Source organism: Octopus bimaculoides, chromosome 13 (assembly GCF_046866305.1).
Source record: "Octopus bimaculoides isolate indiv1 chromosome 13, ASM4686630v1, whole genome shotgun sequence".
NCBI classification, from domain to species: Eukaryota; Metazoa; Mollusca; class Cephalopoda; order Octopoda; family Octopodidae; genus Octopus; species Octopus bimaculoides.
In genome coordinates, this window is record NC_142940.1 from 16,990,578 (window position 1) to 17,014,327 (window position 23,750).

Below are 23,750 nucleotides of genomic sequence, written 5' to 3' on the forward strand. Positions count from 1 at the left end.
ATTTTAAGATGGAGTATACACCATCTAGGGAATTAGGACATGCTGATTGTTTATCAAGACTGATTTCAGAGAATGCTGAACCATTTGAAGATACTATGATTGCTACTTTGCAAGCGGAAAATGAAATTAAAAATGTTTTGAGTAATGTTATACGTGAACTGCCAGTCACATTACAAAACATAAAATTAAAATTGGAAAACAGTAAATTTATTTAAAAAATGAGAGAAATGCTGAAGGCTAAAACAGATAAAAATATGCGCAACACAAATTCAAATCCATTCTCAATGTGTGGCAATGTGTTGATGAATACACAAAGAGTCTTAGTTCCAGCCACACTACAAAAGTGATTACTAAAGGAATTTCACATTGGTCACCCAGAGATTTCAAGAATGAAGTCATTAATGAGAAGTTATGTATATTGGCCAACAATGGACCATGACATTGAAGAATTAGTGAAGGCATGCAGAGGGTGTGTCCTAGCTGCAAAAGCACCTACCACTAAATGCAACCGTAACCAAAAACAAATATTCCATGGTCCAAACTGCATGTTGATTATGCAGGTCCACTTAAGGGTTCATATTACCTTGTTGTGGTGGATAGTTTTACAAAGTGATTTGGTAGATGGAAACTGAAAGAAGCCCGTCGTATATATGTATATATATATGTATGTGTGTGTATATGTTTGTGTGTCTGTGTTTGTCCCCCCAGCTTTGCTTGACAACCAATGCTGGTGTGTTTACATGTCTGTAACTTAGCAGTTTGGCAAAAGAGACCGCTAGGCTTACAAAGAATAAGTCCTGGGGTCGATTTACTCGACTAAAGACAGTGCTCCAGCATGGCTACAGTCAATTGACTGAAACAAGTAAAAGAATAAAAGAAAAGAAAGAATGTGTGTCTGTATGCAAGATGGGCTTTCACACAATTTCTGCCAACCAAATTTCAAGCTCCCATGGTGCTGCTTAACTTAAAGTGATAGTAAAGAACACCTACGAGTGGTGACATGCAATAAATTAAACCTGGTTGTGAAGCGAAATCAAGTATGGTTTAGCAACATGCAGGACATCCTGCCTGTCACCAACCAATGTAATATTTCCTGATGGCTAGACATAATTTTGCAGAATATTGGAAATGAATAACATTCATTAACAACAATCATGTGATGCCGAGACGAGGAAGCGCAAGCATACACACACTCACACATACATGCATGCATACATGTGCATGTGCATATGTTTCTTTCAATTTTTGTCTGCCACATATACGTAAAAAAGTTTTGGTCAGCCTGAAGTTATGGTAGAAGATACTCACCCAGGGTACCACGCAGTGAGACTGAACCTGAAACTATTAGGTTGAGAAGCAAACCTCTTAACCATTCAGCCACACCCAATCTATTTCAATGACATTCAATTCAAACCTTGAGAGATTTTGATATTATTTTATTATTGTTACTGTTGTTATTATTTATCATTATTGTTGCTTGTTTTCTTTTTTCTTTCTTTCTTTTTCTTTTAGTAACGTATAGCTCTTAACTAAATTGCGTTCCAGTTTACTAAATAACAGTTGGGTCACCTAACCAACTTTTGTTATCTTACATTTTCCTAGTAACATTTCAGTTTTGTACCACATTGTTCTATTTGTATGCTTACTGTCACAGACACAAATACACACACACACACACACACACACACACACACACACACACACACACACACACGTAAATATATATATCCCAACTCTCAGATTAGAGTTTGTATAAAGATGCCAACAAAGTAGAATTGCCTCAACAGGCTCTCTCTCTCTCTCCCCTCTCACTTCTCTCTATCTATCTCTTTCTCTTAACACGCACACACATATGTAAATATATATATATATATATATATATAATATACATCCATTTGTTGTTTACACCACCTGTCTTCGTCTGTTGTTTTTTTCGTAAATTCTCCCATATATATATATATATATATATATAAACTTAGATATATTTCAGTCAAAATTGGTCCAGGCCATGACTAACTTAATAACACCACCTGATAGAATCTGTTGAATCGTTTTTAACTCAAGTTTTGTGGCTGTCAATGTACAAACATTTCCATGAAGAAACAGTCTTGTACTCCTTTGTTATGGCCTGGAAAATTACAATAAACAGAAGCAGGTTGAAAAACTGAGCCATGATAAACACCTACTTGCACACAATTCCTCATGAACTTGTTGCTTACTTCACCTTGCTAACAGTATCTCTGTACATGACTTGCACAGATCTCACAAACCATTCCTTTTCCACTAATTTTCTTTAGTAACTATTACTCAATAGATTGTGGAACCCTATCAAAAACCTTCTCTGGGTCAGTGAATGCTAGGTATGGTTTCATGCTTTTGGTTAGCACCTTATCTTGTAGTTGTCTCTAAATAGAAGGTAACGGTGGTACCACATCTTAGTACAAACCTAAACTGTGTCTCACCTAAACAAATGTTCTTCCCAATTAGGTTCATCTACTTTTTTCATAACTTGATCCTCCATTTTAATGCATCTGTAGCTGTTTCTTTTTAGAGAACTTCCTGTGGCGTTGTGGAAGTTGATAATGATGAGACTGCTAAGCCATTCATTACTTCCCTGTACAGCCTGATTGACTATTTGAATAATTAATGTGTCCTACCCCTCCAGATATTATTAGCACCCCAGCAAATATCACTATTTTTTCCCAGTTTTTATATCCTTAATGACCATTTTAATCATTTTGCTCGTTATACTTAACTACATTTGCTGTTAAATTTTTCAGTTGCCCAAATTATTTCTAGTTCATACTTTAATCAGTGTCTTTAAGTTGAATAGTGGAGGTGCAATGGCCCAGTGATTAGGGCAGCGGACTCGCGGTCGTAGGATCGCGGTTTCGCGCGATTTCGATTCCCAGACTGGGCGTTGTGAGTGTTTATTGAGCGAAAACACCTAAAGCTCCACGAGGCTCCGGCAGGGGATGGTGGCGAACCCTGCTGTACTCTTTCACCACAACTTTCTCTCACTCTTACTTCCTGTTTCTGTTGTGCCTGTAATTCAAAGGGCCAGCCTTGTCACACTGTGTCACGCTGAATATCCTCCAAGAACTACGTTAAGGGTACATGTGTCTGTGGAGTGCTCAAATTTCATGAGCAGGCTGTTCTGTTGATCGGATCAACTGGAACCCTCGACGTCGTAAGCGACGGAGTGCCAACAATTAAGTTGAATTGATATGTATTATCTATTACATTTTTGTTCTGATGGTGATGCTTTGCATAAAATCAGTATTAAGAACATTTACAGTAAGCAGTCAAATCGCATTCCTCTGTATCCTGGCATTTATTCCACTCCAGTTCAGGGTACACTAATATTCAAATTGATGCAACCAAGATATTGCTCAAATCGATGTGTTGCTCCATCTGACACTGGAGACCTATCCCTATCAATTATATCCTGAAGACCCTGTTTCCCACTTCTAAAAGACGAATGATAAGAGGTAGAATTTGGACTCAGAATACATGCTACAAGGCAGTTTGTCTGATACCCTCGCAGCTCTGAGAATGCATTGCCTTTGTCAAATCTCATGTTACTGTCTTTAAAATGAAGACCATGAGTTGCAAATCCTAAATTTTAGAACAGCTTATCTCCTAAGTAATGGTCACTGACAGAATAAGTATTAAGAGATTGTTTGATCAGCTACCTCTTGTCGTAGGTCTGTACCAGAAGAGCTGCTTAGCACCATAACATTAGTAGCAACAAAAGAACAAAATGATAAAAGTATAGCAGCACAATTTTTGTCCTTAATAAGTTAAAAGAAGGGTAGCCACCACAATCTTTGCACCACTCTACCGTTGCTGAAATTCATGCTATTGATGTACAGGTTGTATTTTCATGATTTAATCTGGACAGGAAAAAGATTCTGAACAGTTATAGCTCTCAGGAGAAATTTTTTAGTGACATATTTGCTTCAAGGTCTGAGGAATATTGCAAAACCGTAAAGATTGAGAAGATTAAGGTAGGGAAAGACAAAGGTAATATCTAGTTGCTGGTAATTGCGGTAGAAGAGGCAGGAAAAAAAAATACATCAATATGTCAGATATATTCTGTTTTGTGTGTCATCCAAAAATAGTCTTAACCCTTTAGCATTTAAACTGGCTGCATCAGGCCAAAATATTCTACCTGTTTTATGCTAGTACAGACTAGATCCAACCTCTTACACCTGCCCTGCAATGACTTTCTAAAAATAAACAATCACATCATCAAAATCTAGAAGCTATGAGATAATGCATAATTAATTCAAGACAAGGTGAATAAATTAGCATTACATTTGACAAAGTAATCTAAATGCTAAAGAGTTAATGGAGCCAGTTACCATATGACTGTCAGGTGAATACAGTAAGAATAGTGGAGACTTTCTTTACGTTACAGCATCAGATTATATTCTTTAGCTGTTCTGAACTCAAATTATACCAGTGTCAGCTTTATCTTTTATTCCTCTGGGACTGATGAAGTAATTATTCATAATATATTTATACCCTTTTCCTACAATGATAAGTCCCTGAACCCAGACAAAATACATCAATTTAGCATTATATGATTATCACAGTGGGATCATGAATCAAATATTGAATTATTTCAGTGAGAACTATATTCATATTGTTATTGTTTAACCCCAGGCCTAACCTGAATAGGCTGATCTATGGGCAAAGGCATTCAAGTTATGAGCATAGTAATAAAATCTATATTGCATTAGCCAATGTTGATAGTAAGAGGATTTGTTTGCCATTTTTAGCTGGTCAAGAAACCACACCTTCATGTTTGTGATGAATGACTATTTGAAGAATAGTTCCAAATGTATCTTATGAGTTGCTTAATATTTTATGACTAATTGCTTGGATAATCTCAGTTGATTGAAGTTTATCAACTCACTAAATTACATATGTGAAAACCTACTGTATGTATTTGTACTTAATATACAGGACACTCCCCTAGAGGACTTTCTTTTAACCATATTATTGATATTTATCATCAGCATCACTCCATTCTCTCTATTTCAACATCTGTAGGTGCAGGGATGGCTGTGTACATAAGAAGTTCACTTCCCAACCACATGGCTTCAAGTTCAGTTCTGCTGCATGCCACCTTGTGAATATGTCTTCTTATCATCATCATCATCATCATCATCAACATCATCGTTTAACGTCCGCTTTCCATGCTAGCATGGGTTGGACGATTTGACTGAGGACTGGTGAAACCAGATGGTTGCACCAGTCTCCAATCTGATTTGGCAGAGTTTCTACAGCTGGATGCCCTTCCTAATGCCAACCACTCCGAGAGTGTAGTGGGTGCTTTTACGTGCCACCGGCACGAAGGCAAGTCAGGTGGTACTGGCAACTCTGGACCTGATTATGTATATATGCATGTGCGTGTACATATGTATATAAAAATGTGTGTGTACATGTATGCAACAGAAGTTAAGTAGAAAATCCAGCAACAGTCTCTGATTAATTTTCAACTGTTGCTAATTAAAGGACTAAACAAAAACTATGATATTTTTATGCAAATTTCCACATACAGTTATCAGCCTTTACCCCTTTTTTCCCATGTTTCAAATTTCAAAGTCTAAATCCTCATGCATATATTTTGACTGTATTAGAAATGGCATTCACAAAAAATGTGAGTGGATTTGGCAGAAGGAAATTGAAAGAAGCTTATTGTGTGTGAAGAGGGTGGGAGTGTTTGCGTGCATGTGTGTGTGTGTGTGTGTGTGTGGATGAGTGTTTATATCCCCTTGTTTTGATGTTAGGCTACAATAGTTGTGAAGCATGTATCATTATCATTCAAGCAGTGATATTTGTTCTCAATCTTCCATGAAAACATGTCCGGCCATGAGGAAACATTACTTCGCATAGAAACAGATGAAGGTTGGCAGCAAGAAGAGCATCCAACCATAGAAAAGCTGCCTCAACAAACTCTATCTGACCCATGTGGGCATGGAAAAGTGGGCATCATCATCATTATCATCATCATCATCATGAGGAGGGGAAGAGAAGGACGACGATGATGAGGATTGATTATGCTTAGTCTTTGCTGAGTAAGAATATGATTTGCTGAGGTCCAACAAGATTGAAAAATATCCCTTGATTTAACCAACTGGCTTTAAAGACAAAAAACCCACTCACACTACACCATTTCTACATTTTCTACATTTTTCTAAAGATTTCATTTAAGTGCTTTTATTGGCAATATCTGGCTTGCATGTTGTTTTTAGATTTTTAAACATCCCTAGAGGGAGTTTCTGTCCACTAATTGCTTGAATAATCTGAGTTGATCGAAATCTTTTTCAACTCACTATATATTAGACATGTGAGCCTCAACCTTATTTGTATAGAGTATGCAGAATGCTCCCCTGGGGTATTTTCCCTCTTGCAGCCATGGTCTTAAAAGAAATAGACCGAAAATGGTGCGAAGATAGCAAAGAGAGAGAACAAAGATGTTAAGGAGAAGAAGTTGAGGAGAAAGAGAGATTGGCGGGGGTGGGGTGGGGTGGGGTGCAGGCATTGGGCCAGGGCAAGAAAAAGGTAATTGAGAATTTGAAAAATCTGAGATAATTGAATGAAGTGAAGAGAGAATGATTAATCCTTATTATCACCTTTATCATCATTTTCCTCATCATCTTTATCACTGTCATCATTATCATCAGCATCACAATCATTTTCTACTATCACAATCACCTCCATCATAATCGCCATCATCACAGTTATCATCACCATCACTATCATCACAATTCTAACAGTGCATTCAAAAATGCTAACTGGAGTATGGAAATGGTTTTTTTTTGTTATTGTTGTTTTTTTTGTTTTTACTATTTATTTTTATTCTTTCTTTCTTTGAAATAGAATTGGAAAATGATAAGAATATCCCAAGTTCTCCATCTCTCCCTCTTCTTTTCTATCTATCTATCTGTCTGTGTATGTGTCTGTCTCTCTTTCGCTGTCTCTCTCTTTCGCTGTCTCTCTTAAATAACTAAGAGATTATACATATTTCAGGCTAGTTTCTAACTAAGATCCGTCCTATGAAAACACTGAATTCTGGCTAATGTAAAGATAATGTCGTGATGGTGATGGTGGCGACAGTGAAGGCGGCGGCGGTGGTGGCAGCGGCAGCAGTGGTTAATATTAAATGTGGTGCATTCAGTTTGTTGTTTATCACACCACACAGCACTAACACAATGTCCAAGTTTACCAAATGCAATGCCTTGTTCTACTAAAACCATTATTTATCTCTATGAAATATCTTTCATCTTAAGTCTTCAAACAAATGACAGCTTTGTTTCAACTGTTGTTGTTCTTCTTCTTGCTTTACAACAACAACAACAAGTATAAAGACAAACTAAACAAATAATCAAAACAAAAACAAATCTATTGCAATATTTTTTTTTTTTCATAATTTATTGCTTTATTTTTAGGGTTGTAGTTGTTGTTGTTGGTGGTGGTGATGGGGGTATTTCATGTAAATTGCAATTGAGATCTTAGAATCTTAGAATTCCATCTGCTGCAGGGATATGAACAGGAAATACACTAACACAGCAATTATAGAATATTAAACAAACAAACACAACAAAAATTTGTGTATATATATATATATATATATATATATATATATATATATATAGATATATAGATATGTATGTGTGTGTATCTATATGTATGTATGTATATATATATATATATATATATATATATATATATATATATATATATATATATATATTATAAGCTCTGTAAGATGAGATTTAACATCTAATACTTATGGGATGATTATAGTGATGGGAACCATTTCCTTCAATTTTCAATTGAGGATTTTGTGAATTAATTTGTTTTATAGAAGCAAAAGCAAGAGAATGTGTTTTTCATATATATACATATATATATATATATATATATATATATATATATCGTTTTAATGCTCTGTTGCTAGCGCTATATATTGGTTATTTGCTAACAGTTTGTTTTTGCTGTTGTTTAGTACCAGGTCAACTCTGGTTGCTCAAACCTGTGATCAAAGGTGTTCCAACCAAGACAATCTGTCGTTCTTTGTCAAGCGTAGATGCGGGTGTGGGCTGTGTGATTGAGAAAATTGCTTCCCAAGCAACATGGTTTCAGGTTCAGTCTCACTTTCTTTCTTTCTTTCTTTCCTTCCTTCTATTTTCCTTTCTTTCTTTCTTTCATTCTTTTTTTCTTTCTTTCACTTGTTTCAGTCAGTAGACTTTGGCCATGCTGGGACACCACCTTCAAGAATTTTTAGTTAAATAAATCAACCCCAGTGCTTTCTTATTTTAAGCCTGGTACTTATTCTATCAGTTACTTTTGCCAAACTACTAAGTTACAGGGATGTAAACAAACCAACATGGATCATACTATGTGTTGCAACCATTTTAATCTTATCATTTGTTTTAACTTTTAGACACACTAACTTGTTATCTTATCCAAGAAAAGCCCTGGTTAAGCAGACCTATCATCATCATTGAACACCTGTATTCCATGCTGGCCTGAGTTGGATGGCTTGATCGGAACTGGCAAGGTCAAGGGCTGCACCAGGCTCCATAGTCTATTTTAGCTTGGTTTCTGTGGCCAGATGCCCTTCCTAACACCAACCACTTTACAGAGCATACTGGGTGCTTTTTATGTGGCACCATCACTAGTGCTTTTTACATAGCACCAGTGCTTTTTATGTGGTGTCAGTCCCCACGCCAATGCTTTTTACATGCTACCTTGGTTTTAGGATCTCATTTCTGTTGTGGTGGGCAAGTCTTATTGAGTACAGCAATACACCACATCTATAATCACCTATAATCAAAGAAATTATGTTAATGATTAGCAATGATGATAATTTAAAAACTGGAGTAGTAAAAGTAATTAAATTGACCACATAAGCCAACAAGGGCGCAGTCAATGACAAGATCTATGTGATCTCTTGACTTGTAATAAAAAGCAACAAAATCTCCCCTAAAAGCATACTCTACATTTTAAAAAAAGAAATGACATATTTTATAAGGTAGCCCTAAATGCATTACACCTAAAAATAAGATGGAATAATAGGCCCACTCAATCAGAGTGGACTTGGGACTAAACAGTGTCATTATACAGAATCAAGCCATCACCATGAGATTTTGTGAAAGGACTATCCATAATTCCTACAATATACAATAGAGGGCTAAACATAACATTTGGTATATTTTCAGAAACAATATACCACACTGTATCAGGATATCTCACATTATCTCCCCCAAAACATACTTGGAGATACAATGACAAAGCAGAAATTGTCTTCATATGCCATGCTATTAAATTTCACCTCCTTCGTGGAAAACCACTAATATTCATATGTTAAGAAACTCCAGCTGTCTTTAAAAACAACATTGTGAAGATGCTGTGGAAAATTAGTGCTGAGACACACTACCGGATAGCACATCATTTTCCATGACAAAAATTCTGATAGTATTTTAATAATTGTCATGGCAATACTAAATCACTATAATGTACAGAAGCAAGGAAAAAAAGTTAAGGTATGACACTGACTTGGCTATTGAATTAAAAATGTATTATGGCTTTTAAGGAAATGTGCTGTGTGGTTGGAAAATTTGCTTCCTAACCATGTAGCCTCAGTTCAATTCTGCTATGTGGCACCTTGGGTAAATGTCTTCTAGTATAGCTCTGGATCAACCAAAGACTTGTGAATGGATTTGGTGGATGGAAACTGGAAGAAACCCATTGTGTATGTAAATACATATATGAATCTGTGTCTGTGTTTATTTGTGTGTACCTTGTCTTCAGATCATGTGATACTTGTAAATGAACATCACAAGTGATGCTGTTTGTTTCCAGTCTTCTGTGAAAAATATGTCTAGCTATGGAAAAATATTATCTTAACTGAAAACGGGTGAGAGGGTTGGTGACAGGAAGAGCATCTTGTTATTGAAAAATGTGACTCAAATTCTATCTAACCCATGCAAGCATGGAAAAGTGGATGTTAAATGATGATGATGATGATCAATCATCCTATTTGTAATTGACACAACTGGAATGATACATAACTACATTTGCAAGCACAAACAGATTACCTGTAATTATAGACATCAGGGATATTCCAGGGAATAGCAATACAAGGAAGTGTAAATATTACTGAGGCATTCTCATACGCCATTTGTTTAACCTTGAATATTTTTATGCCTGTTTTCCAAGCTGTACTTAATTCTTGTTTTAAGAAAGATAAGTTTTGATGTATTTCTCAAACCATGAATAATAAAGGTAATAAAAATAATGATGATGATAATGATAAAAACATCATTGAAAGCTAACGAGATAGTTTGTGTAAATTCCCTAGACTTGGAAATCTGCCAGAATTAAAAGACAATATAAACTAACAAGGTGCTATCAATCAATCAATCAATCTATCCATCCATCCATTCATCCATTCACAAACACTAACAATATATAATATTATCATAACTATCATCTGCACCATCACTGTTTTCTTATCATGATATATATATGTGTGTGTTTATTTGTATGTATGTATGTATGTATATACATTTGTTCCTGTTTCACATGTCTGTAGACACAAGAAAACTTAAGCTTCCTTAAGATGTTCATTCATTTTCCTTCAATTTTAATTTCGTTTTTCTGAGCCATCATGGGATGAATTATTGATATACATTACTTTACAGCTAGATGCTCTTCATGTTGCCAACCTGTATTACAAGTAATGATCTCTCATACCATGCATCTTTGAAAGTGCAGAGCCAATGGATGATTTGTAGACAAAGAAATAACCAACTTCACTGTTTGCTGTTCTTGATAAGACACATCAAGCTAAGTAAGATCCCTGTCTTCCACATTTACAGGCTTGCCCTTTCAGGTGCCGGTGCCACATGCCAAGCACTCATACCAGTGCTATGCACTTGTGCCAGTGGCATATAAAATGCACCCAGCACACTCTGTAAAGTGGTTGGCATTAGAAAGGCCATCCATCTGTAGAAACCATGCCACAACAGACAACTGGAGTCTGGACAGCTCCCAGCTGACCAGCTTCATGTCAAACCATCCAACCCATGCCAGCACGGAAAGCAGACATTAAACAATAAGGATATGATGACTGCTGGCAGCACAGTACTTTTTTTATGCACACACATATATGCACACACACACACACTCACACACACACAATGTTTTTTGTACAGTTTCTATCTACCAGATTCATTCATAGAGCATTGGTTGGCCTGGGACTACAGTAGAAAACCTTTCCCCTGTGTGCCATGGAGCAGGACTGAACCCAAAAGCCACATCATATAGGTGTGTGTGTGTGTCTTTGTATTTGTCTTTACACTACCTGACAACTAGTGTTGGTTTGTTTACATTCCCTGTAACTTACCAGCTTGGCAAAAGAGACTAACAGAATAAGTACCAGACTTAATAAGTATGGGGGTCAATTTCTTCAGCTAAACGCTTCAAGGAAGGCTCCCAACATGGCCCCAGTACAATGAGTGAAACAAGATAAAAGTATACATTAAATATACTTTTTTTGCAAGCGATTAACAATACAGACAAACAGTATCCACAGATACAAGTCAACAAGGAAGCCTCTCGATGCTCACTGATTCAACTAGAAATAACAGTCAAGGTGAGTCTAAAAAAAAAAATTGAAAAAATAGGCGTAGGAGTGGCTGTGTGGTAAGTAGCTTGCTTACCAACCACATGGTTCTGGGTTCAGTCCCACTGCGTGGCACCTTGGGTAAGTGTCTTCTACTATAGCCTCTGGCCAACCAAAGCCTTGTGAGTGGATTAGGTAGATGGAAACTGAAAGAAGCCCGTTGTATATATGTATATATATATATATATATATATATATATATATATGTGTGTGTGTGTGTATGTGTGTGTATATGTTTGTGTGTCTGTGTTTGTCTCCCCAACTTCGCTTGACAACCAATGCTAGTGTGTTTATGTCCCCGTAACTTAACGGTTTGGCAAAAGAGACTGATAGAATAAGTAGTAGGCTTACAAAGAATAAGTCCTGGGGTCGATTTGCTCGACTAAAGGTGGTGCTCCAGCATGGCCGCAGTCAAATGACTGAAATAAGTAAAAGTGTAAAAGAGTAAGAGTAATAGTTGTGAATGAAATACTTTTGGTTGTAAGTCTGCTCAGCCAAGGGTAACCAGAGACTAAACAACATCAGCTACTACACATGCCACCATTCAATAAAAAAAGAATAAATCAACAACAGAAAATTCATTAAAAGAAGAGCTTGCACAATGGACATATTTAACCAAAAAAGGGTGCCAAAATAGAGAGAGAGAGAGAGATAAGCACACACAAATAAATATTCCATACTACAGCAGACACCAGGCATTTTATTTCAATTTCATGCAGCCACTGGCTTCTAGATCAGGGTGTTGGAAGGGTATAAAACAGAGCAGGATGGAATTAGAATTAAGAACCAGCCATTCTTTCTGTCAACAGGAAGTCTGACAAGAATAGCAGGCAATACTGACTTTTGAGAAAGAAATTCTGTCTGCTGATTGGTCATGATATAAGTAAGCCAAAGGGCCCAAGCTGTGTGTGTGTGTGTGTGTGTGTGTGTGTGTGTGTGTGTGTGTGTGTGTGTTGTATCAATCTGGCAGTAAGAAAACTCAAGCTTAACAAATACAAAACCATCATACACGCACACATATACATTACAGATATGCAAATATATTCATATTTATACATTTACATATATTTGAACAGTCTGCACATTTAGTTAGAACATCAGTATGCTTACTTACTTACAGTAATAGCTATTTCTTATTGTGATGGCTTCAGGACAAATCTTTTTTTTTTTTTTTTACAACAACACTTACCAGCAGATAATAATTGCTAAATGATAACATTAAGCAGAGGTCATAACAATATATGGGCCTTTGATTGTAATGAGCAAATCATTTTTCATTTATTCAAGCAATAACTGATAACATTATCCTCCATGGTTTGTTCATTGTGTGTGTGTGTGTGTGTGTGAGAGAGAGAGCAGGCCAAACCATTGTGAGTGGATTTCATTGATGGAAAATGAAAGAAGCCTGTCACACACACTATCATCATCATCATCACCATCATCATTATTGTTTTGTTTCTATATATACTGACATGTATTGGACAGTTCTGATCTCTCTACATTGGTTGAGAGACCTCATTTTGCTTGCATTTCATATTAGTATGGTATCTATCATTGCATGCTCTCCTAACACCAGTTACCCTACAGTGTGTAACAAGTGCCTTTTTTCATACCACCTACGCTAAAAGTCGTCATGTCCTCAACAAGACTAATAAGTCTTCACAGCTTCACATTGTACAGAGACCTCACATACCCATGTCTCTGCCCACTTGCCAGATTCATTACAGAACAAAAAGTCTGAATGACAGTGATGAGAAAGAGAGAGTTGGGGGAGAAGTGTGAAAGTGGGATGAGTTATGGTAGTACTCAGTACTGGTGTGAATATTATACTGACAGCATAATACAGTGATTAATAAAGGAAGGGAGAGAGAGAGAGAGAGAGAGAGAGTAGTATTGCAAGCATGGGTGCAGAAAGATTGAGACTGAGATGGCAGGGAGATGACACAAGTCTTTGTGATCCAAGGGGTTGGGTGATGACTGAGGGGGTAGCTGAGGTCCAGTATATGTAGGAGAAAAAGAATGCTAGCAGAGTGACATGGGATGATGACAGAGAGTATAGAAAGTGCAGACAACTGTTGAGTGAACTGGGCACAAGTGGTCCAATGTAAGCTACCTACACAGAAGTGATGAGGGTAGAGGCATGGTAAATGGGAAGTAAGTGGGTCCTGTACTAGTGAGTGTCACGAAGGAGTGATGAGGAGAGGGTCAGAATAGGTGCAGTGTTACCATGTCTGGAAGTGATGTATGGTGAACAGAAGAGATCTGGTGCTTCTTCAATCACACTGGAGCACAGTAGAGTGGGAATTGAGGAGAAGAGGGAGTGATTGAGAGATGAGCAATAGATATGGGTAAAAATAATGCAATGTATATCAAACAGTCAATGAGCAATAAAGGGTATGGTAAGAGAATGCAATGTGTGGCAAACAGAAGAGAGACTCACTGCCCCTCTGAGTTATACTGACAGCATTATATAGTGATTGATAAAGGAAGGGAGAGAGAGAGAGAGAGAGAGAGAGTAGTATTGGAAGCTTCGGTGCAGAAAGAAAATGCAAGAGAGATAAAAGTATGGGCAAAAAGAGACACATGTAATAGTGGTAATAATGGCAAGAGACATGTGAGTGATAGAGATATGTGATGCGAGGGATAAGAGATAGAGGAGCAAGTGATATGGATGTTAAGGAGGTGATAGGCTATCAAAGAGGTTAAAGACTGTAGGTAGACCTACATGCATATACCTAGCAATGCATGCTTGCACACACACACACACACACACATTTTCACATCTGTTTACCATGCCTGTGTGGATAATACAGTCCTTTGTCATCTCCTTCAAGAGGTGTAACATCTTCTCCACTTTGTCCCAAGTCTCTCTAATCACCCTCTTCCACAGGTTCCAGTTACTTCAAGCACACTGAACATCTTTATACAGTTGTCCTTCTGCACACCTGTCACATGTCCATACTAATTAGCCTTATCTCTCGTATACTACACCTGATTCCTTTTATGTTCAGTCTTTCTCTCAGCTCATTTATGTTTTCGTCATTCATGCACAGTATTACACATCATTCAGAGCATGTTCACTTCAGCTCTTTCTAGCCTTTGTAGGTCCTCTATGTTCAAGGTCTATGTGTCACTATCATGCATCACACTCAAGCATCATACAATCTGTCATTCATTCCTTGGGAGGGGCCTATTGTTGCCAAGCACCCTGAATGTTTTCCCAACTAGTTTTTACTCTTGCTACTCACTACTAATTAGGTCCACTAGGTTGCAACCTATCAACTGCTTCCTGAGAATCACCTGGACATTTGATGGAGTTTATTTTCCAAGTGTTCTTTGTACTTACGGTCTTTGTACAGCCTCTGTGTGTGTGTGTGGGGGGGGGGGTTGTTTACATTTGTGTTTCTCCAAAAATGTCTGGGTTACAAGTGGTGGCTTTGTTGTCATTTTTTTTGGTCAATAAATCATTCACTGGCTTTATGCCTTTAAAGACCTGCAGAATAAGTGATCTCACATTTGACAACCAAGTAAGAGTTAAAGAAACAAAAGGCATCTAGTTGTAAAACAATGCTTCAATAATATATTTGCCTAACCATGCCAGCAATGGACAAACAGATGTAAAAACAAATGGATATTCATATATGTTAGTACACATATACACCAAAACTGCCAGCCTAATTAACACAGCAACATCTCCACATACGGTTCCACCAGCACCACCACCACAATCATACACCTATTATGTCTCTGTAACACACTTATTTTAATCTCTAGTGATTTACTGTGGTTATATACTATTTCCCTTGAACATTTTGATAGCAAAGCCAGAACATTGATTCTAATAAGTGAATAATTTTTAATTTATTGTAAATAAAGTATTTGAGACATGCTAATTTTGATAACAGTAATTGTTTGATAACATCTATGATTATAACAGCTTCCTCTGTTTATGTACACACACACACACACACACACACACACCACATTGTTTACATAAATTCACACTCACATAAACTAATGCTGTCAGCCACACCAACCAAACTTACCCCATCACTATCTCCACTCCTGCACTAACATATGATTCCACCTCCACTATCACCACCACATCTGCCATCCACATCCACCATCACCATACACTTAACATATCTCTGTAGCTAGTGCACTTTTCTTTTGAAGTCTATAGTATTTATTGTTGTTCTGTAACAGTTTACTTAAAACTTTTTGATATCAATATCCACAGTTTTGATTGTAATAAAGGAATAATTTAAAATTTATTTTAATGTCTGGGGCCAGCTGGTTTTGATAACAATAAACATTTGATAACATTATCAGCAATTATAATATGTAAATTCCACTGTGTGTACAAAAGAATACATGCTAGTCGCTTAAATGATGGCAGTTTTCTCATGTCTGAAGGTCTTGAAGAGCAGTACACTCTCAAATGACTATGTAAACCAATCCTTGGTGCTATAGGGTTTCCTTCCTGCCTGTGCTTAGTGACTTCAAAGTGAGAGTCTGTACAAACCAATTCTACTCTTTACACTTGGAAGTTTGACCGTTGTAGCTCATCAAGTTAAAGACAGTTATGATGACCACCAAGCTGTAGAACGGCCTTCACCTAGGTCAATAGTTCTCAACAGAGGTTCATATAAGATTTTGCGGAGTCCATACAAATACAATAGTAAATTGGGGGTGCAAAGAATATCTTAAGGGACCATGAAAAAATTTTGCTTTGGGGGTATTTATTTCAAGCAACAGCTGGGTTTCTTTCTCTAACATTTTACAGTTCAACCAACACAAGTGCATATGTGAAAAAGAAAAGAGGAATTTTGAAAGAAGGATCTATAAAACTAGTTTTTAAACATTGAATGGCTGTTGGGGTCCACCAGAGTAAAATAGTAATCAAAGGGCTCCATAGGTAAAAAATGGTTGAGAATTATTAACCTAGGTGAATTGCTATAGTGGATTGAGGAGCTCCGCCAACCCCAAAATCACCTAAATAGTTGATATGATAATGCAAGAATGGCTATGGGGGTCCACCAGCAGAGCCAGATTTATAGGGATGCGGAGGAGGCAATTGCCCTGGGCATCTGATGATACTGGGGGTCCCTTGCTACTAAGGGCATGTAGTACTCAATACAAGAAGGTCCCTCCCACCTCCCAACAATCAGGTATGAAGTGGCTCTCTTTCAGTATACAAGGATATCTTGACTTCTTAAAAAATATAAGATTTTGCCACCTTAGAGACATCAGTAATTCAATTAAAAAGCAGTACTACCCACTCCCAAAGCAGCTTACAATTCCGAAGGGAATTGTTGATGCTTTGGGATGACAGGGAAAAGGGAAACTCTTGAAAATGTATGTATGTATGTATGTATGTACATATGTATGTATGTATTTGTGTGTGTGGATGCGCACATATGAATGTATATAAAGATAGGGCGATTAAGAGAAAGAAGTTATTGTCTCTCAGTTTCCTTCTTTCAATGCATCACTGAGCAATGGACCCTGGGCTTGACTGATCACAGTTAAAGGCACACACACACACACACACACACACACACACACACACACACATTTCTACTTCTAAACTTATTTCAATGAGGCATTGAAAATTGGTCTTATTTTATGAAACGAGTAAACAAATGTTCCAAAATTTTAATTTTGAATTTAGTTTTAATTATAAAATTCTATCTCTCAACAGCTGAAAGCATTCTTTTTGGTTTTAGAATTATTGCATATTTATTTAAATGATTTTCCTTAAATCAAACCTTTTACTGTTCTTATTTTTGCCTATATTTTTCATCATTCTGTCAAACACTTGCAATTACTACATGGAAATGGAGCAAAATTGGTTACTGGGTCAAAATGAATAATTTCTGATTTCTTGTTATTTTCTCCCTACCTGTTTGAAACCATTACTTTACAATTATTGCATCCCCATTTTGTACCATTGCATCATCTTTGGGAGTAAAAATTGGTCAGTATAGTCTACATAGTTGTTGAAGTTGAGAGTTTGAAACTTAGGTGACAGGTACCTTTATAAAAAGTACATGTCTGATTTACCAAGAGCAGATATCTTCACTTAGCTGGGTTGCATTGTCTGCACACATGGTAGGAATATTGGGTACAAACACCCCTACATGGAGTCTTGATATTCAATATTCAATTAGTATTGTTTGGGTGTGTAAATTATACCAACTTAGCAAGGTGCCTCAATTTAAGTACCTAATTCAACAGAATCTTAACTATATTTTGTATATGTTTCTGTATAGATAGATAGAGAGAGAGAGAGAGAGAGAGAGAAATCATCATCATCATTCTCATTTTAACATTCACTTTTCCATGCTTGCATTGGTTAGACAAGTTTCATTGAGGCAGGTTTCTACAGCCGAGTGCCTTTCGTTTTTTTAAGCAAGGCAATGTTTTCCCTACTTCTTTGAACATGAACAGTGTAATGTCTGTACATGTTTTCATGGAAGATTGCAAACAAATGACATTGCCCATATAATGGTGAAGTTTGTTTACAAAGCAATGTGGCAGAAACGCATATATGTATACATGTGTGTGTGTGTGTGTGTGTGTGCATTTATATATCTCTATCTTTTATCTTTTACTTGTTTCAGTCAGACTGCAGTTATGCTAGGGCACCACCTTGAATTTTCAGTCAAATGAATTGACTCTAGTACTTATTTTTAAGTCTGGTACTTATTCTATCGGTCTCTTTTGCCAAACTGCTAAGTTACAGGGATGCAAACACACCAACACCAGTTGTCAAGTGGTGATGGGTGAACAAACACAGACACAAATACACATAGATATATATACATATTCAGTGGGCTTCTTTCAGTTTCCATTGACCAAACCCACTCACAAAGCTTTGGTTAGACTGAGGTTAAAGTAGAAAACACTTGCCCAAGGTGCCACGTAGTAGGACTGAACCCAGAACCATGTGGCTGGGAAGCAAGTTTCTTATCACACAGCCACACCTGCACCTATACACATATATGCACACACAAGCACACACACACACAACAGGCTTATACATATATATGCACACACACGATAGGCTTCATTCAATTTCCATCTACCAAAACCACTTATGATGCTTTGGTTGACCCAGAGCTACAGTACCCCAAAACGTAATCACAAAACAAACTTTGCGACTCCCCTCATACAGCTGTGTCTGTACCACACACACACACATGTGTTTGTGTGTGTATATATATATATATAGAGAGAGAGAGAGAGAAAGAGAGAGAGAGAGAGAAAGAGAGAGAGAAAGTGTGTGTGTGTAGCAGGTGGGTGCACGCCCTTTGGTATTTTGTTACAGTAAAGAAACAGCTCATTGTCTGAGAACTACCAGTTAATCATTGTCCCATTCTACACAACATTGTTATCAATGCCTCCAATCTGGGAAAAGTCAAGCCAACAAGGCAGCTTCTTTGTGGTAGGTTGACAAAGAAACAGTAGCCAAATTTCCTTCAAAATAAACCCAACCATATTGAATATAAAGAACATGTTACAGTTGGAGACTGTAGTCCTAGGCTCAGAATAACTGAAAAATGTTGGATAGTCATGACTGGAATGCCTTTGATCATCGGCCTGCTTAACCAGAGCTGACTTTGGTCTGAACAATAACAGAGACAATTTATTTATGATATATTTGTTGTCATTACATCTCTAGATAAACAAATTCACTTAAAAACTTATGCATTACTCAAACCCTGTACAATTTTTATGGAAACGCTGGCCCCAATAAAAGCTCCCACCCATAAAAACATTGCATCATTCCTTCATGGATGGGCAGCGGATTGACAGAAACATTACAGTTGTGTGATGTTTTGTTGCAGCTCTTTGCTATCCTGCTAAATTCAACTTTGCCTCTCATCCATCTGGAGATCAATAATGTGTGTGCGTGCGTGTGTGTGTGTGTGTGTGTGTGTGTGTGTGTGTGTGTGTGCGTGCGTGCATGTGCATGGGTGTGTCAGTGGTTCCTGACTCAGGATCTGCAAAATTACTATTGGAGGTCTGTGAGCTAAGTTCAGTTTTGAATAGCTGCAGTATAAAATGTCATATTACTCATGATAAATTTGTCAAAAAAATATGTCTAAAACTTTATATGCATCTACTATGCAATAGACTTTGATAAGGTCACAACGCACAATAGAAGCATTCTAAATATAATAACTTCTTGTGTGTCTGATTTCTGTACTTTAGTACTCAACAGTACTAAAGAAGATATCAAAAGTATAGCAAGGTTTGAAACTGTTGCTGTTATTACTATATATTTTAGATATGGCATATGACATTTTCTTATATACTTCTCATTCAGACATTGACTACTAACAACATTATCACTTCGCCTACCATGGGAATCACTGATGACTCTCCATGCTATATTCTTAGTATACTTTGAAAGTCACTTGTGACAAGTCATGGTATATTTTCCCACACTATATTCTTAATATACCATAGAAGTCAACGGTGACTCCTAATGGTGATATTTCTTAATTGAGCCTCATATTATTGTTGTTCGAACTACATTAATTACATTGTTCAAATATCATTAAATGTGCAGACACCTTGCTGGCACAGGTGTGACTGTGTGAGAAAAAGCCACTTCCCAACCACATGGTTCTAGGTCCAGTCCCACTGCATGGCACCTTGGGCAAGTATATATTCAAGGCGGTACCCCAGTATGGCCACAGTCTAATGACAGAAAGAAGTAAAAGAATGTCTGTATTCTGTACATATCAGAAGGGTGCAAATTACTGCCATTTCCATCATTGTAGTGCTACCCTCCATTAAAAAATCTTTGAGAAAAAGAAGCTACTAAGGTTTATATAATATCTGAAATATAATCTACAGAGAAAAATTAATCATAAATAAACGAAAAAATTCATAAATGGAGGTATAATGAACATTTTAACATTTTTAAACATGTATATCACTGGTGAGTGCCACGGTACAGAATGAATATAATCATTCTGTACTGTGAAGGTCACCAGTGATACCTGTTCTGTAAATCAGTATGGTAGTTTATGTGATGAATTAGAATATTATATGGTTAAAAAAATCAAAAATCACATAATTTTTTACAATATTTAACTGGTGGAACCAATGAAAATATGATGCAAAATAGGTTTGACAGATAGAGTGCCTATGTAAAGGACCACATGTGAATATGATTCACATTTTTAGGCCAGCATTAATTTTAAAGCAGGGGTTCTCAACTGGGGTCCATTAGACTCCTGAGAGTCCATATAAGATTTTTGAGGGGTTCATGCAAACAGTATAGTAAAGTGGAGGTCTACATTAGTATATTACGGGTCCATGAAAAAGTTTTGATTTCGATGAATTTATTGCAAGAAATAGCTAAATTTCTTTCTCAAATGTTTTATGTCGTTCAACCAATATAAGTGAATGTATGAGAAACCAAATAGGAATTTTGGAAGAAGCATCTATAAAACTAGATTTTAAACATTGAATGGTTATGGCAGCCCACTGGAATAAAATAATAATCAAAGGGTTCAATAGACAAAACATGGTTGAGAACCCCTGATTTAAAGGATCCCATTTGAACACAACATATTTGAGCAAACTCTGTATTGTACATGCATCTTCATGAATCATTTTCTTCATAACAGTATTAACTATATCAGTGAAAAACCATTCCTTGTATATCTGGTTATATAATATCCTGGTTGTTATGGATCTCTGGTTAAAAACTGGAAATACATTAAAGTGTAAAAAATGGTGAAAATACAGGTGTAGGAATGTAGCATGTTTAAACGAGAAATACTGGATCAAGTTTCAAAATGGAAAATTTGTAAACATTGTGATGAGTACATATTTGGATTTATATACAACTACCATGATGGCAAAGAGAAGCCAAAGTGTGTTCTGTGTTATGAAACATTGTAAAATGAAAGCATGAAGCCAGCCAAACTTTGTCGACATTTAGAAATGAAGCATAAAGAAAACATGAACAAACCTGTTGAATATTTTCAAAGAGGACAGCAAGAACTACTTTTGTAACAAAAGTCAATAGAAAAAAAAATAACAACTGGCTATGATAATATAAATGCTGCGTTTGCATCGTCTGATTTGTCTCTTTTAATAGCGAAGAGTGGAAAACCACACACAACAGCGGAGGAACTAATTCTGCCTGCTGCCAAAGCAATTGCCTTTAGAATGCATGGAGACAAAGTAGCAAGGAATTATGCTATGATTCCATTATCAAACGACACTCTGAAGCAGCAAATGGAAGACATGGCTGATAGTGTTAAAAATCTGATAGTGAAAAGAATGCTTAAATGTGAAAGCTATTCCTTACAATTAGATGAAAGTAAAGATATTTCTAGCTGTGCTGCTTTGAGTACATTCATACGGTATGAATTTAATGGCATGATTAGGGAAGATTTTCTGTTTTACCAATCATTGCCATCACATGTAACTAGTGAATCTATTTTTAATAGTTTGGATGATTTTATAATTGAAAATGAAATTAGGTGCTCAAAATGTGTATAAGTCAATGCTTTTGGGGTTCTTGTAATGTCAGGAAAATATTCAAGGTATAATACCAAATGTCAGATGGGCACATTGCTGGTAGCAAGGAGCATGCCAAGAAAATTGAAGATGACACTGGAGGAGACAGTGAAAATAGTTAATTTTATAAGAACTCATCCATTAAATTCTCAGTCATCTTTTCTAATTGGTAGATTTATATTCAAAAATTTAACAAAATACAGAAATGCTTGCAAGGCAAAGATGTTACAATTATTCAAACCTGAACACTGCTAATAAAAAGGAAAATTTAAATAGGCCTGTTTTACCTTGGAAACCCATATAAATGTATTTATGGAGAGAAAAATATTGAAAGAGTGAGAAAGAAACAAGGAGGGTTATCTTGGGATGTGCTAGAAACAATTGCTAAATCTCCCTTAGATTACCCACTTTTTCCTCTGAAAATATTAACAATTTTTTAAATATTGTTTTTACTGAAAAGGCTCCTCCTATGGTTTTGAAGTGCAAAAAAAAATGGCTAAAATTGGTCTGGGATGATGAGAGAGCAATGTACATAAGCATTTTCAAAACTTTTTTTCATAAAAATATGTTCCCCACCCACATTATTTCCAAGGCTGTAGTTTAAAAAATGGGGAAAAATTGCCATCGGATTTGTAGAGGCTTCATGCAGGCATAGCGTGGATTCGATCCTCAATTGCCAAATTTCACTTAACACTTCAACAGTGCTTTTCTCATGGTAAAACAATAGTTTTTCTGTGAATGACAACAGTTATACATTTCCCAGATGCCTTCATTAAACAGAATAATGTCTTTGCCACTTGACCCTTCTAACCTCTTCTAGACCACCAGGGGCTGGAATGGAGATTCCCTCCTCCAGCTGACAGTTTTTTTATACTTTTTTGCCACGGAAAATACACCTTTTGTGGCAGTTATAATGAAATTGCTTTCTTATATCAGAGTAATAAGGCATTTCAATATAATATCTTTACCCCCGAGAATTATCAGGTATACCAGCTAGTATATATATATATATATATATATATATATATATATATATATATATATATATATATATATATATGAATTTTTACTCTCACACATTTACTCTGTACAGGCATATACACACAGATTTTCACTCACACAATATATTTGAATACTTATATATGTGTATCTGCACATGTAAATGAGTGAATGTCTCAATAAATACATGATCACACGTACACAATTAAGCAAAATGTTTATATTTAGTATAAACATATTGAAATGAAAAAAACAAAATAGCTGTAAAAATTTGTTAAAGGAAACCTTACATATATTACAGGAATTAATTTAAGATTTCAGGTATTTGAACAGTGTGACAATGTTGTAGAGAACTTGAGGCAAGTTTATTGTTAGCTCAATGCTGAATTGAAAATATGATTCAATGAGAGAGTATCAGTGTGGTTGCTTGGTCTGTTAGAAGTAGCAGCCAAGACTCTTTTAAATCATGCTTTACTGCTGTCTTACAAATGGA

General features: G+C 36.4%; 2 protein-coding genes across 3 annotated transcripts in view; both read left to right on the top strand.

Moving 5' to 3' along the window:
* The window catches only part of LOC106881088 (uncharacterized), a 925,009-nt gene that overhangs the window by 438,067 nt on the left and 463,192 nt on the right, over positions 1 to 23,750 (top strand). The window lies entirely within an intron of this gene.
* LOC149132818 (zinc finger BED domain-containing protein 5-like) lies at positions 21,905 to 22,240 on the top strand. Its single transcript, XM_089362061.1, has one exon. It carries the CDS (start codon positions 21,905 to 21,907, stop codon positions 22,238 to 22,240), a length of 336 nt encoding a protein of 111 aa, XP_089218187.1.

Bases quoted from the DNA above. Each gene is read 5' to 3' on its own strand.
- LOC149132818 (XM_089362061.1), top strand. From the start codon at position 21,905: ATGCATGGAGACAAAGTAGCAAGGAATTATGCTATGATTCCATTATCA.